The sequence below is a fragment of the Dermacentor silvarum genome, chromosome 9, assembly GCF_013339745.2.
Source record: "Dermacentor silvarum isolate Dsil-2018 chromosome 9, BIME_Dsil_1.4, whole genome shotgun sequence".
NCBI lineage: Eukaryota > Metazoa > Arthropoda > Arachnida > Ixodida > Ixodidae > Dermacentor > Dermacentor silvarum.
In genome coordinates this window covers 147,049,898-147,065,898 of record NC_051162.1, presented here as the reverse complement: position 1 = coordinate 147,065,898, position 16,001 = coordinate 147,049,898, and the positions used below count along the sequence as shown (strand labels likewise).

Below are 16,001 nucleotides of genomic sequence, written 5' to 3'. Positions count from 1 at the left end.
GAATTAAAATAAAAAAAAACTACAATGTGCGCAATACTTTCCGTATGACAAATCGATTCTGCAGAAATGCGTGAAAGGGAGAATGTTTTCGAGAAAGGAAAAAATTGTCACCTACATAACACTAGCACCTGGTTAGCGCAAAAAAAAAAATGCCCTGGTGTAGCGCAAATGCTTGAGCGAAGGCCCCGGTAACGCGTTGATCCCGGGCTCAATGCGCCTACCTGAACGAATTTCTCGTCGACTGCGAAGGTCTCTCTCTCTTCCTCTGAAAACCCGCATCAATTTCTTTTAGAGCTTTGTCCTATTCTATCCAGGATGACACTTATTTCCTTACGTGTAGGTTTTCCATAGTTCGTTTAAAACTATGGTATTAAATGGATGTGCTTACAGATTAGCTGATTTGACATAATTTCTCAATTTGTTTCATTGCTCTTAAAGTTGGCAGTTTTCTGCAATCGTGGGAGATTTGTACGTGTAGTTTAGTGAGGAACCCCTCACGATACTGCCCTCAAGGTAAATGTAGAAACAATGAATGAATGAATTAATTAAATTTTACATTTGATATACATGCAGCGCATACTAACGACAACACAGGGGCGAGAAGAACACGAAGAGAACTTCGTTTTAATACTTTGAATGCTTTGACGTCATACTGACGTACCGGTGCTGGCGTTTCGCGTGTGAAAAAATTTAACTTCGACATTAATTTTCTCTTCGGATAATCATCCTCTTATCGCGAAATTAACAGGAATACGGTTTAAAAGAATACTTTATCAGCCTACAACGACTTAGTCTTTAACGCCATACTGCAGCAATCTTGTGGTTCATAAGCGCCGATGAAATTCTTTAGGCGCCCACTGCCAAAAGTTTGTAAATTTTGCTTGCGGGTTTGCGATAATTTCGACGGGGTGCCGGTGTGCTGCTTCTTGTGTGAGAAAGGCGCGCGCTTTTGCAGCCGCGCCGGACCCGTGCCAGCTGCAGGACATCGGCGCATGCGTCGTGAGCTGCACGGGCCTGTCGTTCGACATGGGACATTGTGTCGAGCAGATCTGCCATTGCCTCAACATGAACGGCGTGCAGCCCGGCACCAGGCTCAGCGGTAAGGCTCGGTCCAGCTCTACTGCATAGCTCGTGGAAGTCTTCTTGGAGGAGTGCTTATGCATCCCTGTGAAAAAAAAAAAGAACAGAAGCCTTAAATTCCAGTATCCCGTATGAACATATAGGGGTGCTATATAAAAACCCGCATATTCCCATATATCATACTGGGCATGGCGCATATGATATCCATATGAACACATGGGGTGCCCACATAAAAACTACATGTTTCAATTTATCATACGGACTTGTCCCATATGATCTCCAATCAACACATGGGACCGGGTCCCATACAGAAGCCATTATCTTTCTATATAACATACGCGGTATGTGGTATATACATGGGAACATACATGTTTTATGTGGGACCCCATCTGCTCATGCATATGAAACATGCCTAGTATGATATATAGGAACATAGAGGTTTATACCGGGTGTTCCAGCGAACACTTACAAAAAATTTTAAAGGTTGCTTGTGGCAAATAGCACAATTGTAGTTCATGAGCTGGTCTACTCGAAGATGCGGACATGATAAAAAAGGGAAATTTGTAATGAACTAATTAACAAAAAATCACTAATTAAGTTTCTAACTAATTATCGTATGGGCACATATTGCCCTTTACAAATTCTAGCCGTGGAGTTCGCAAGGCCGATCCACTTGGAAAGAATTCTCAGGATGACACCAGTTTCGAGATATTGCGGAGAAATGCATTGGCGTTCCAGTTACTTTTGTTCTTTAATGCATAAAACAACGCTTTGTTAAGAAAGTAAGAAAGTTGTTAGTTAAGAAAGTCTTTGCTAAGAAAGTTGCCAGGGCAACGGGATACATTCTCCTCCGCTCGTAAAACACACTTATAACCCCCCAGAGCGATTTACCCCTATAGGCGTAAATCGCTCTGGGGGGTTATAAGGTGGTGGTTTAATTACGGTATTTGCAATAAATTATGTATAAGTAATTTATCGCAAATACCGTAATTAAACCACCACCTTTGAACTTCGCGCTCACATCATCCATTACCTGGCCCTTACTTTCACAAAACATAAAAAAAGGTGTCTCGTTTGATTGACCGAGGACACCGGGCAAACCTTGTATAACGCAGAAACATGCAAAAAAAGGGGGCCCGGTAATTATTTGTAGCGCTGATAATAAAGACAGAAACGTTAAAATTTCGTGACACATTGTGCTTAAAATATTAATTTGGCTCAACACTGGATTCTTTCATTGGGAAACATAGCGGGTAACGATCGCACGCATGCTTCTCTCGTGCCAAAGTCGCTCTTTGAAACGTCTGGTGCATGTGTCAGGTGCCAGTTTCTCGCATTCTGCCCTCATGACAGGTAGCAACTTGAGACGTTATGTTAGACTGTACTGCCTTCGATGTCGGTCGACGTTATTTAAAAAAAGATGGATATATTTAAAGCGGGTGCAGTCCGCCTCTAATGCTATCGCATCGCAATTGCAAGCGAAGAATTGAAAGAGGTGACAAGGCCTAGCGTTGTGCTCGGGCTTCTCCCACGGTGTGTTATAACAATGCGAGCAGACGACATGGCGTGACCTAGGGCGTGACGCAGCACAAGGGACAACCGGTGCGTAACTTTAGGGGCAGCGCTCTGGCAGATACAAGGCATGTAACAGCCAAGAAAGTTAAAAAAAATCGGGAGTAGAGAAGATGTTTTATAGGAATCGATTAACATTAGGATTGAGCAAGCGGTTGATTCACTTTCATAAACCTTCAAATGACCGATCTTGCTGTATACAGATGCTTCTCGACGTGCCCCATTTGTGTCACTGGTTTTAGGGTGACACTTGAACGTCTTGACAACTTGCATGGGACATCATGATATCACTACTCCGCTCAAAGGCAATATTTTAGCCCCAAACAACAAGCTTTTATTCTCTAATTAGTCTAGAATTTATATATTTTACCAGAGCAAGAGAAGATGAAATGCGACTGTTCTTCGTCGAGTTCAGCACGCCTTGAAGGTGAAGTAGGGGGCAAGCTCTGGCTTCATCTCTGCTGGTAAGAACCTGCTGCGGCTTCTACTGTAACAGAATGTTTGTCGAGATCCCTTTGGTAACTGCGCTGGTCCGATGAGGAACGCCAGCGGCCGCGTTACCGACGTCGCACCTCGAAATTGCACGAGCTCAGACGAAGATGAGACCGGCGGAAAACCTTCGGTGCTTTGTGAACGCTGAAATGAAACGCTTACATTTAGCTTGATGTTTGTATACTCTCCGTTCTGCTCAGACCGGTGTATGCACCACACTATGGTATGCACACATCAGCTCTGCAGGTACGCTCACATGTGCGCGCACAACCAGCGCCTCCTCCCTTTCTTTTCTGGCACAATGCTCATGCCCCGGCTCCGGTAGAGGTGCTTGAATAGAGCGTGACGGTGCGTGCACGTGGCTTCGTCACTTTTGCAACCAAACGCACTGTGCGTCTCGGGAGACATTTTGACCGTCACCGCGCATGCGCGTCGATATCGTGTCAGCACGACGGCGGCGCCAACAACGCCTCTAGTGTTCGTGTACTCGCAAAATTAGCGCTATGTAGCGAAAATAAACATGTAGGGATTTCAATGAGGACAGGGATGGGCTTGAGTAGAGAGTAGAGAAAATGAGACAGGAGAAGATAGCATGGATAGCGAAGATGCCTCGTCCCACGAAGGTCCTTTTTTTGGGAAGATTGCGATAGGCGCCGTCCCAATGCGAAGCGGAACGAAGGCACCACGCTTAGAAGATTCCCAAGCGTTGCCGAATCGCTCGTATACGATGCGCAGTGTGTTCGGAGGAGCTGCGAGCGTCGAAGCTTACCCCTGCATTCCGAAATGCGCCTTAGCTTGAATTGAAGCTCATGCTTGACTTGATCTACATGATGACTGGCGTGAACGGGCCCAAGATGCTCATTACGCTTCCTTCGACACTTTTACGTTAGGCGGTAATAAGGGCGAAGCACCTTAGGGCCGTGCCTTGTCCGATCATGGTCGTCCGTTGTCCGTAGCTCTGGTTTGCATGGAGACCGCTAGGGGCGCTGCGGTGCACAAGGGCTATATAAGCGCTGTATATACTGTACACATGCTCAGTATATATATATATATATATATATATATATATATATATATACATACATACATACATGGGGGATTCACAGTTACCCAAATGATCCCCCGGTGCTTCGCCCACTCAGCATCAATTACTTCGTGGATATGCGGTGATTTTTTGATCAAACCAAGTGCGGGCTCCAAGCGCAATGCACCTTAACTCTAAGCCCATGTTTGACTTGGTCAGGATGACGCATGATGAACGCACACAACCAAAGGCAGTAGACAGCTTGGGCACCTTCACGCCAGGTGTTATCGTGACAAAATCAAGGATGAGTTTCAAGCTGTGGTGCATGTATTAATATGGGGGTTCCCCGTATTCAGAGATGTGCCTTAACTTGAAGCCCCTGTCATGCATGCCTTGATCTATAATTGACGCCTGACGTGAACGTGCCGAAGGAAACCCAATGGGCGTCTTGGGCACGTTCACGCGAGGCGTCTTTAGATTAAGTCAACCATAAGCTTCAAGTTCATAAGCACCTCTGAATACGGGAGTTAGAGACTGCTGATAAAGCCGCGCGTAATCTTCGGTGTACAGCGCAGTAAATAAAACATTCCGTATACTTTACAACATATCTGCGTAGCCCGTGGCATAACTCACATGGCGCTCGCGCATTATAACAATGCGCTGCAGTCGATCGTCGCTCAGTGTAACGGTTAGTTATGAACCAGTGACACATAATGAAAAGACATCACGGATACAATGACCAGGACAAACAAACAAACAAAAATTAAAAATAAACAGAGTAAAACACAAACGAGTCGCATTTAGAGACACCGAAGATGGACACCACCTATGCTTTCACACATCTCCCACCAACTGCATTTTAATGCTCATATTTATTACATAACGACATTTAACAATTCACCCAACAACAAGTTTTGCTAGTGGACTATGGTTATTAGGTCTTACGGTGTAGCTTGCTAATTAAGATAGGACTCCGTGCTTCTCTCGCAGACGCCAAAGCAGCCGCCTCGAAGCAGAATGCTATGAGCGCCGCGGTGCAGCCCGAGCGTAGGGTTGCGGTCGATGGGCGTGGATTCCGGAAACAGCAGCCGCACAGGAAGCGGGTCATTGGCTCATCGCAGGAAACCTACGTCCCGCTGCTCGATTTGGTAAGAATTAGGCTACTCATGTGTCGTAGGCTTTGCGTATAGACATGAACCCGACGAGATCGAAAAGCATTGATCACACTCGAACATTTTTTCGAAGACACAGGCATCCTTAACAATTACTTGATCACACAGTGCAACTACAACTTGCTTCTATTATTGGTAATTATTAGCGCTTGAGTATCACGTGTTATACTTCTTTGTATTCTGTGTAGACTCATCTGTTTACATGCTCGTCGCAGTCATACATCGCGGCCGTTGATGTGTGTTTGTGACTTTGTTTACAAAACGTATTGTGGTGCGACTTTTATGTTTATATGTTTGTTGGTGTATAGGCCTGTGTGCTGTGGATTTATGGCCTTGTGACGTTGCTTCTTTTCATTTTCTCCCTACATATATTTTTTATATTGCTTCTCCTATGCGAAATGGAGTAGCCGTCCCCATTATAGGGTGACTACATCTCTTTCTTTTTATTTTCACTTTAATAATAATAATAAAAAAAAACGAGTTGAATCAGAAGTCGGACAGCCCGGCCCAGCCGCGCTTACACGACCTCGTACCCATAGCTGGTTGAGACTGTTGCTACAGCCTGCGTCAAGGCGAGAAACAGCACAGTGCGACCGGTTCAAAACCGGTGCATGGCTGCGCACTAGTGCTTGCAAATATCCGTCAAACCGGCTATCCGGTTTAACCGGATAGCCGGACCGGATGTCCGCTTTTACGTAACCGGTTAGCCGGATATTCGAATGTTAGGACACGAATATTTGGTGTTTAAAAAAGGAAACGTATAAGGAGGTTAATTAGAGCAAATATCGGGTTTGCCATGAGCGGTTGCAAAAATAACTACAAATATAAGAATACATGACAGAAAGCGAGGTAATTTCGGCAAAAGTACAGAATCACAAGTATCCGGATACTATTAACCGAATAACCAACCGAATAACCACTCACTCCACTCCTCCGGTTTTCCAATTCGAACAAGTATCCGGATACTATTCGAATTTGAAAACCGGATAAGTGGAATCAGTGGTTATTCGGTTGATTATTCGGTTAATAGTATCCGGACTCGAATAACCGCATGTACATGCACATTGTCGACGACGGATGTAAATGCTGACTGGCGACGATAGATACTGTCAGTTACAGGAACCGCCAGTCCTTAGGCGCAAAAAGTTTCAATTTTTTGCAAGTCCCAGCATCGCGATTCACAAAAAGAAAGTTGCAGTAGCAGCTTGGTTAACACAGCTACCAGTACAGATGGAGGTATACTGTGACCGATTAGCGCCTACATCAATACTAAAACCACACAAAAACTAAACTGCCTTTACGTTTATGACAATGCAACAGAAGTCAAAAGAGATGAATGTGCAACAGAGATGTAAGGCATTACAAAAAGGTATTCTGGTGTATTGATTGTTATTCAGCAGAAAAATACAATAGTCAACACATTTAGCCGTCCCAACTGGATCTAGTCGGGACTCGGGACAATTACGCCGAAGTCGGGACTAACCGGCTAAATTCTGGACGGTTGGCAACCCTAAATGCAATGCGTTCATGCAGACGTGTTTGAGCCCAGAACCGGCGTTGGTGATTAGTTTTGTCTTTATGAACATTCGTTTCGTTAATTATAAACATTCGTTTCATGAATAAGCCCTTATTACAACTGTCGCCCGGTATTTCGCCTACGTTGTGGTTAGTAGCAATGATTAGTTCACGATACAGCCAAGGTGATCGTAACAACGGGGCTGCAGTTCTGTAGTTTACTTCCACAAGCGCTTAAGCGGCTAATATTGTTGCTAATGTAATGTAATGTCGTGCTAACTCCAGGGCCAGTTTATGAGTTAGACGACATTTTTTTCTCCGAATAAAGTAGTTTAATTGGCTTAGCAATATCAGCATGAGGTACAAGCCACGAGAAGATAACAACAAGCTTTTTTTTCTTGTTTTCTTTTTTTTCGATGGTGCCTCCTCTCGGACGCACCCACCAGTTTTGCGGTTATCGGGTTCTCACAAGAAGCCGTCGTATTCTGTTAATCATCATCATCATCAGCCTGTATCTATGTCCACTGCAGGACGAAGGCCTCTCCCTGCGATCTCCAATTACCCCTGTCTTGCGCTAGCCGATTCTAATTTGCACCTTCAAATTTCCTAACTTCATCACCCCACCGAGTTTTCTGCCGATGGCGACTGCGCTTCCCTTCTCTTGGTATCCATTCTGTAACCCTAATGGTCCACAGGTTATCCATCCTACGCATTACATGGCCTGTCCAGCTCCATTTTTTCCTCTTAATGTCAGCTAGAATATCGGCTATCCCTATTTGCTCTCTGATCCACACCGCTCTCTTCCTGTCTCTTAACGTTAAGCTTAACATTTTTCGCTCCTTTGCTCTTTGCGTGGTCCTTAACCTTGTTCTCGAGCTTCTTTGTTAACCTCAAGTTTCTGCCCCATATGTTAGCACCGGCAGAATGCAATGATTGTACACTTTTCTTTACAACGACAGTGGTAAGCTCCCAGTCAGGATTTGGCAATGCCTGCCGTATGCACTCCAACCCAATTTTATTCTTCTGTAAATTCCTTCTAATGATCAGGGTCCCCTGTGAGTAATTGACCTAGATAAACGTACTCCTTTACAGTCTCTAGAGGCTGACTGGCGATCCTGAATTCTTGTTCTCTTGCCAGCCTATTGAACATTATATTTGTCTTCTGCATATTAATTTTCAACCCCACTCTTGCACTTTCTCAGTTAAGTTCCTCAATCATTTGTTGTAATTAGTCCCCATTATTCATGCGGTTCTGTATTCTGTTCATGCGGTGCCAATTGGATATGTTAATACTGCTTTACGGAGCAAGGAACCCTCGCTCAGCACAAGCGTATGTGTTGGTTTACCAACCGCAGCGTTCGCCGCTTAAATCCACACCATCAGTCTTATACAGGAGTCCTGACGTAGATCCAAAACAGTACATCTGAAACAATAGACGTTGGGTCCCGAAAACAACGAAAGAACCAGATTAGAGCGAGTACACAAACACGTGCAGGACACCGAGCGCAAATTATCAAGAGTTTTTTACAGCGAAGCTGTTTATGCGTTGGCTTCCGTGCGATTTTCGTGTGCGTTCAAAAATGTGGGCCGATCCTGGTGATAGTGAAGAAAGGGTCCAAGCGCAATGGCACATACCCTGCGGACAGAGGCGTAGCCGGGGGGGGGGGGGGGGGGGCTTCAAACCCTCCCCCCCAAATTTTTTGCGCACCCCCCCCCCCCCCCACACACACACACACCCACCCACCCACCCACCCTTTGTTCTCGTCGCTTCGCGCTGATATAATTCAAGAAACCGGTGCTGCTATCCCAATTTCATTCCTGGGCGCTTCCGTTTGGGTTGGTAATTTACAGCGCATCATGTCTGCATATGGAAAAAACTTTCACGGTGTTTGTCAAGGCTTTGACACTCTGTGAGGTTTTGGGCGAGAATTTGGCGGCCGCATTGCGGCGGCCGCATTCTAGATGAAGCAACATGCTGCGGAAGCCGCATTTTAGATGAAGGCGAAAATGCTCGAGGCCCGTTTAGATTTAGGTGCACTTTAAAGACCCCATGTGGTCGAAATTTCCGGTATACATTTCCGCCGCTTCCCTTCAGGTGCCGGTTAGGCCGCGCTCGCGCAGGATCTCGTCTGCGCGCGAAACGTCTCTTGTTTGCGATTGCGCCCCTACGGAAGGCTGGTAGTTACTGTTGTGTTGTTGAATCGCAAGCCACAATTACGGAAGGCTGGTAGTTGCTGTTCTGTTGTGGAATCCAAAACCAGCAATGTACACATGAAGGGGTTGATGCCAGCAGTGAAATTCCGCCAACTCGCAACAGAATGCACGAAACAGACAGCCGACAAGCATGGATTACTGCTGTGCGCAGTACAGCGTAAGTAAACTCTTGTTGCAGGCGCTGAAAGTTCTCGTCCGAGTTCACGCGTCCTGAGAAATTGATTATGCGCACTATGCGCTGAACAAGACCGGAGTTCATTCCTGCATCACTAGTACACCAATCCGTCGAGATTCTGTGAGGTACAAGGCCGCTTCCTGTTTGCACGGGCGTAAGTGAAGGAGAAATGAGTTGCACGCACTACTTAAAATGCGTGCACATGCCATATCTATGCTGTGCAGTGAAATATTCTGTACAATTCTGCATCTGTTGACGTAAAGGCAAATGACGGCTGCACGCTCGCACACAGCGGAAGACACAGCGGCCCATGCACTTGCCGCAGGAAATGCAACCCTCTCGTATGAGGGAGCAGGGCGACGAAATCTTCGAAAAAAAAAAAAGCATTACACGTTTTTGCCCGTATTTAAGTTTTCTAGCGCAAAGACGCAGCGAACTATTGCTATGGTAGTAGGTATAGCCTGGTCACACGTGAATTTTCACGTGTATAGCCGTCCTTGACTTGTAAAACGCACTTCGCCCAGACGAGGACAACGCCATCTAACCTTAACGGAGATTAACAATTAATCATGTCTTCTCCGATCGGGCGGGTCGTCTCAATGATGCGTTTTCGAAGACTAGTCCATTCAGTGGCGCGATGAGAGACCGTTGCTCTAAACGCCCACTATACCTGTCGTACTTACTGTATTTTACTGAGCTTACTTTACTTTTTACGTAATCTCTTCACAAACGCACGCACACGCGAGGGAGGGGGGGATATACATGTATAGAGTCTGCTGAAACTACCGACATTATTATCGATCACGTCACGTAGAGAAAAGCATGGAAGCGGGAGGCCAGCGCCGGAGGGAACGGGGGGGGGGGGGGGGGGGGCGCACTTCTACTCTGCCAACAACCGCGCTCGTCGCTCGTCCGCACCGTCTCTTATCTCCACACGGCTCTGACCTTTATGCGCCGTGCATTCGCCGCTCAGTTTCCGTTGAAACGATAGACCGCACGTACATGTACCTTCGCTGCTGCGGCGTATGCGCTTGCTGCCAGCGTTTTGACGGTCGTTGTCTGCAGTCATTCAGTGTGATCTATTCATGTTGGTTTGTGCGCGCTCACACCACGCTTGTTCATTCAGTTAGTAATAGTCGGGCCACATTTTCCAACGCACGCTACACATGCAATGCTGCCCGGATCGCCAGTGCAGCACTACAGGTGTGTCCCTTCGCACGCGCTGCCCACGGGAAGCGCTTCTCATCACCACCGTTTCACACGCGCCTTCTCGTGGTCATCGAGTCTATCTTCATGTCGGTCTACTTACGCCGCAGCACACCTGCTTACTTAATCAGCTCATGTTTACTACAATTCATATTGCTACCAAAGCCGCTCACCTTACTTCGTATGACATTGCTGTGTTGCTATCGCATTCATTGCTTCGCCCTTAGGGCGAAACTGTGACATTTTTTATTAATGCTATTGACAAACATCATCACGAAGGGGTTACAGAACCAAAAGAAGAACAGGATAAAAATGTATACAATAAAATTCCAAAAAACTAAATGGTAAAAAAATCGAGTTAGTGGTGTTAGTAATATTAATAGGTACAATCAGATCTTAGCCCAAAACGCCAACCCGCGTCGGCCACGTCTACGTTCGCACCACCGACCCTCTTTGTCGGCGTTCCAACCGCGTGCGTGCCTTGTTTGCTGCCGGTCCCCAGAGGCGGCGGCACCGTCGCACGTGTATATAGGAGAAGGTACCGTTCTCCATTTTAAACTTCTCTCGTGGTAATTGGGAGGCCGCGTGTAGTGCGCGCTGTCGGCGATGACTGCATTCTCGTGCCTGTTCCTGCCGTCGCTCTTCGTAGTCGCGTTGCTCCTCGTGAGTCCGGACTATACGCGGCCTCCCCATTCTGTGTCACCTCTGTGTCGTATGCTAAACAGCTTCGCTGGTCATCCACCTTCACGGAGTGGAATGGCTCAGGATTTTTGCTTCAGAAACTAGAGATTGTATATGTGGCCCAATCACATTCGCCCGCACTCTAGTATGTTTAACCAGCTAGCCCACTGCCGAATATCCCTTAGTACATTTCTTCCAGTAGTACATGCGCGAAATCAGTACCGGTGACTGACGGAAGTATTCTCGCGATTTGCGCTTGTATGTTCCGGGGTTGCAGTGAGTTGGCCGTACATGAGCATTGTTACATTTTAATTCTCGTGCGAAGTGGTCATATTGTGAGAAGGTTTTGTTTCTTTGTTTGATTGCGATAGCAATTATATGGACGCTCCAAGCGCATTTCTGCCGTCGGCGTCGTCACCGTCGTCGCCGTGAGGTTCCGTATGAAGTTCAACGGCGATGAAATCGTCGCCATGTGTGTGCGAGTTAAAGCGCGCGAGGGACGCACGCTTTCACGGGGAGCGAACGCACGGCGGAGAGCAAACGCGACTTCTTCCGTCGCGCGAAAGGCCGTGGGGGGAGGGGAGGGAGGGGAGGCAACGTTTAGCTGCGGCACCAAATGCGTATTTATATAAAAACGTTGCGAAGCGAGAAGGTTTTAAAGACTTCCTACGCTGCTCGACGAGTGTCCCGTTCTGATCTCGTCGAAAACCTCCGAGCCTCCCCCAGAGGCACCGGCAACAGTCACCAACGCGGCTGCATTCGGTGCGAACGCGGGCAAAACGCCGACAGCGTCAACGACAGTTCTGCGCGTTGCTGGTGCTGCTACATGTCCAAGTTTATAGAGCTGATTAAACTACTATCCTTACTCCGTATAGCTCTCTACTTATTTGCTATCGCAATTGATGCTTCGCCTATCGGGTGAAACTGCGACCTTTTTTACTTCACGCTGGCTATCCAGAGAAGCCGCTGGTCTTCGTCTATGGGAACGGATGCAGTCAGTTAAAATTATTCACTTCCTCTTTCTGGGGTTTTACGCGCCAAAACCAGTTCTGATTATGAGGCACGCCGTAGTAGAGGGCTCCGGATTAATTTTGACCCCCTGGGGTTCTTTAACGTGCACTACAACGCAAGCACACGGGCGTTTTTGCATTTCGCCTCCATCGAAATGCGGCCGCCGCGGCCGGGATTCGATCCCGCGATCTCGTGCTCAGCAGTGCGACGCCTTAGCTGACTGAGCCACCGCGGCGGGTTAAAATGATTCACAAGCGCGCACACACACCATGGCTGGTGGTGCACGTCGTATATGTTTGTGCAACCAAGAGTTTCCACTTTCTGTAGTTATTGCTTCAGCTTAAAGACTAGGTAGTGGTTCCCCCGGGGTTCTTCGTATAAGCAGACATCACGTAACTACTCCACATAACGAGTCAAAGACATTCAAATTGTTCCGTAAGCATGCGATGGCAACACCTTCAAGCAGCACCGTGCCGGATGGCACAAGACAGAGAGAAGAAAATGCTCGTCGCGCAAGGGTTGCCAGACCTTTCCTCCTCGCTCAAATGAAATGGTCTACACTAACTAACGAAGAGCACGGAAATCAAATTTTATCATGGACCGGCTGTCAATTAAATATCAAAAAGCCGAAAAGCCCTTCCGATGTATAAAATTTTCTTTCGCCATTTTTTTCTCAGATAACTTATAAGGACGCAGCTAAAATGCAAGTGGAGAGAGAGAGAACTTCTAATTACGGAGTTAGCCGAGACACCTTGAGGCATTTTGCATTGATGCTCCGAGCTCAGTATTAAGCATGAAATGCTTTTAGCTCCCGTTGTCGGCGACCTTCAAGTGACCTTGAGCCACAAGCCAGAGCCGTTATCCGGGCACTCAAACGAGAACATCCGGACATCGTTGCAACAACAAAACGAGAGAATCCGGGCAACCAATCAAAAGTTAAGAAAATGTCGTATCTGGCCCTTTGTACAGGACCGTATTGCATACGCTAATTACTGCCGAAACAAGTTACAAAAATATTACTCAAGCTGTAACTTCTAGTAGGCTGAAGTTTAATTTGTCATTCCGAATAGCGACGTTCAAAAGGCAGATACAAGGGTACCATACACTTGATTGTCATCTTTTGGCGCTGGGACCTGTGCTCGTTTCAACGCCAGCGGTGTGTGAGTTCCGCGGCACGGGTTTTGCGCCGGTACAAACAAGCCTACAAGAACTGATATTTGGCCGATTTTGGAAGAATTCATGCGTGACTTGAAGCTCACAAAAGAAAAAAGAAGAAAAACGAGGACAAAAGACAGGAAGATCACACAGGACGAGCGCTTCCTTTCTTGTGGTCTTCCTTTCTTGTGGCCTCGTCTTTGTTTTTGTTTTCCGCTTGAAGTCAAGTATGAATTTGTTTGCTTGCTCGAAAATAGCTTCAATAATAACAGTGGTGTGGGAACTATTAGTTGAGTAATGAAGTGCTGTTATTCTTCTCTCATTTTACAGCTGTCAGTGCCAAAGGGTGAGTAGTGTTACTTGTTATCTAGACATCTATTGGAACGTTGTTTGTTTTGATTCAAGTTGAGACATGCAAGTCGGCGAGTAAAACTCACAGGGAGGTGATGATAGATACGTACATCACTTCAAAGTTCATGACTTCAGCGTCATGACGTAAAGGCGGAGTTAGAACCTCCCCGCATTAGCCTAGCATCTTCATTGTCCTCATGTTTGCGCACGTGAACACTCTTGCTGCCAGGTATCTGTAGTGACGCCATCTTTCGGGTTTCCATGGACTCTCCCTAAGACGTGCCAAGTTTCTGCAAGGTCTGGCGAAAAATCGGTGAACTAAGCATTGTTGCAATTAGTGGTATTTATTAAACCCTTTTTTCTTGTATATCGGAGCTATAGCTTGCAGTCTAGAGCCAACTTGCAGAGAAAAACGCATGTCCGTTTGCTTATTTATTTTTCCTTCTCGAGTGCAGTTCTGTATGACATGGACCCGTGCTGGAAAGGGACGCCCTGAGCAGTGCAGGACGGACTGCGGCAAGCTGCACTACGATCGAGCCAGCTGTGTGCAGAATGTGTGCAGGTGCAGCAAGACGACCACGAGGGGCTGACCTTCATCGAAGACTGTAACGTTGTGGCCTGAGACGGCGAGATTTCGCTCACGCGTAGACACCACACAGGCGACATGTGAGCAAACGGATTTCAGAAAGGATGTTAAAGGGACACTGAAGAGAAAAAAAAATAGTTTGAGCCGCAATAACAAATTGCTGTTCTACGTTTAGCAAAAAAAGAAAAAAAAAAGCACCTATTACCGGGATAAGAGGCTTGGAACAAGGAAGGAAAAACGCAAGAACTGAAAGACTCGTAGCGACGCCTCCTTCGTGTTCCCGCACCAGCCAGCCATGACGTCATAGATTTTGACGGCCTCTGCTCGGGACTAGTTAAGCTTTTTATCGCTAAAGACAGACTACATAATTTTCTGACGGGCTAAAAGACTGAACTCGGCAAGTTTGAACTTTTACTGAGTTACAACGGCACAAATATGAGAATTATTACTTTGAAATCCATGACGTCACGGTGAAGTCCCGGTGCTGCGGATTTCGGCGCGAAAATCTGAAAAATGGAATTGGACCTTCACTTTATCCTCTAATAATGAATGAAGCCATCCCTGTTTAAAAATGCATATGCCCCATAACTCCCATATCCAACAATCCGATATGAAACATATAGGATCCCATATAAAAACCCGCTTTTCCCATATTCTATATGACGTTATTGAATATAGGAGTTATGGGGAATACGTTTTTTTTTCAGTAGGAATATTACCGCGAGGTTAACGGAAATAAGGATTCGGAAGAATGCTTTATCGGTCTAAACTAATTTAGTGTTTCCCTTTAGTGTCCATTTAAGCTGGGCTGTTGACAATAAACATTGGGAGACTTCCAATAAAGTTCTGAGTTGCGAGTACAGGGCTTATATGTCCCGTCGCCTCTTTCTTCGTAGTCCTCGTCTCTGCGCTCATCGAAGCTGAGGACGAGTTTGCCAGCGCCAACGGGTGCAAATGAACGCCGCTGTTCCGGCCCACCGCATCATCACATGTGATCACCTTGTCATATCTTATATTTCATCCCTTCTACCCCCCCCCTCCCCCCACACAATCACCATGTATATAAGCGTGTTATCTAACAGTATTAAACGAGTTGGTAGTTTGTGCCACGTGCGTCCACTTTTTGTTCTTTTATGTTCATTCTTTACAATATTCTGACAGTGTAACACTAAGCGCAATACAGTCATGCATGCCCACCAATTAGCCCCGCTCATTGCGTTACTAAATAAGAGTTCCACCGACAGAACAGATAGAAGCTCGGGTTGCGGCCGTTCTAGAATAGGAAAAATGGTGCAACGACGAAGTCTGCGGCAACCGCCTCGGAGCGGTTGCGCTGTAAGCGGAAGGTATACCGGCAATAGCCAGAAGCCGATCGGAGCGGCCCCGCGAACAATGGCCAGTAGAAATGAAACAATTTGTTCTAGAACCGCGAAATCCGTAATGCAAGGCCCTCCAGAATACCCGATCAACGACACATTGCCTCGGGACATGCTGATTCGTCTCCTGAAGTGGGTAGTACGGACGCGTCGCTGATTGGACCATTCCTCACCGCTCCAGGCAGTGGGGAGCACACCCTACTCGAGCCGCCACATGAAGTCACGAAAAGAAAGTCCTTTATAGTTCCGCATGACCACACCGGAGCGAGCACGACGCACTGGAGCAAGGCCGCTGTCATATATTAACTAAAGTCCCCAGATTTTCTGCTCTTTTTTTAAGTAGCGACATCTACGTCCGTCGGCCGCCATGCTCTTCCTAACCTCCTGAAGC

At 46.6% G+C, this 16,001-nt stretch overlaps 1 protein-coding gene across 4 annotated transcripts in view; it reads left to right on the top strand.

The window, feature by feature from the left end:
• The window catches only part of LOC119464515 (uncharacterized), a 46,929-nt gene extending 31,671 nt beyond the window's left edge, over window positions 1-15,258 (top strand). For 2 of the 4 annotated variants that reach the window (XM_037725519.2, XM_049655880.1), the window contains 3 exons: window positions 956-1,099; window positions 5,159-5,316; window positions 14,104-15,112. In XM_037725519.2, the coding sequence (XP_037581447.1) occupies window positions 956-1,099; window positions 5,159-5,316; window positions 14,104-14,238 (437 nt within the window). In that variant the 3' untranslated portion in view covers window positions 14,239-15,112. The other 2 variants (XR_007463385.1, XM_037725520.2) reach the window with 2 other exon arrangements.
• The last annotated feature ends 743 nt before the right edge of the window (window positions 15,259-16,001 follow it).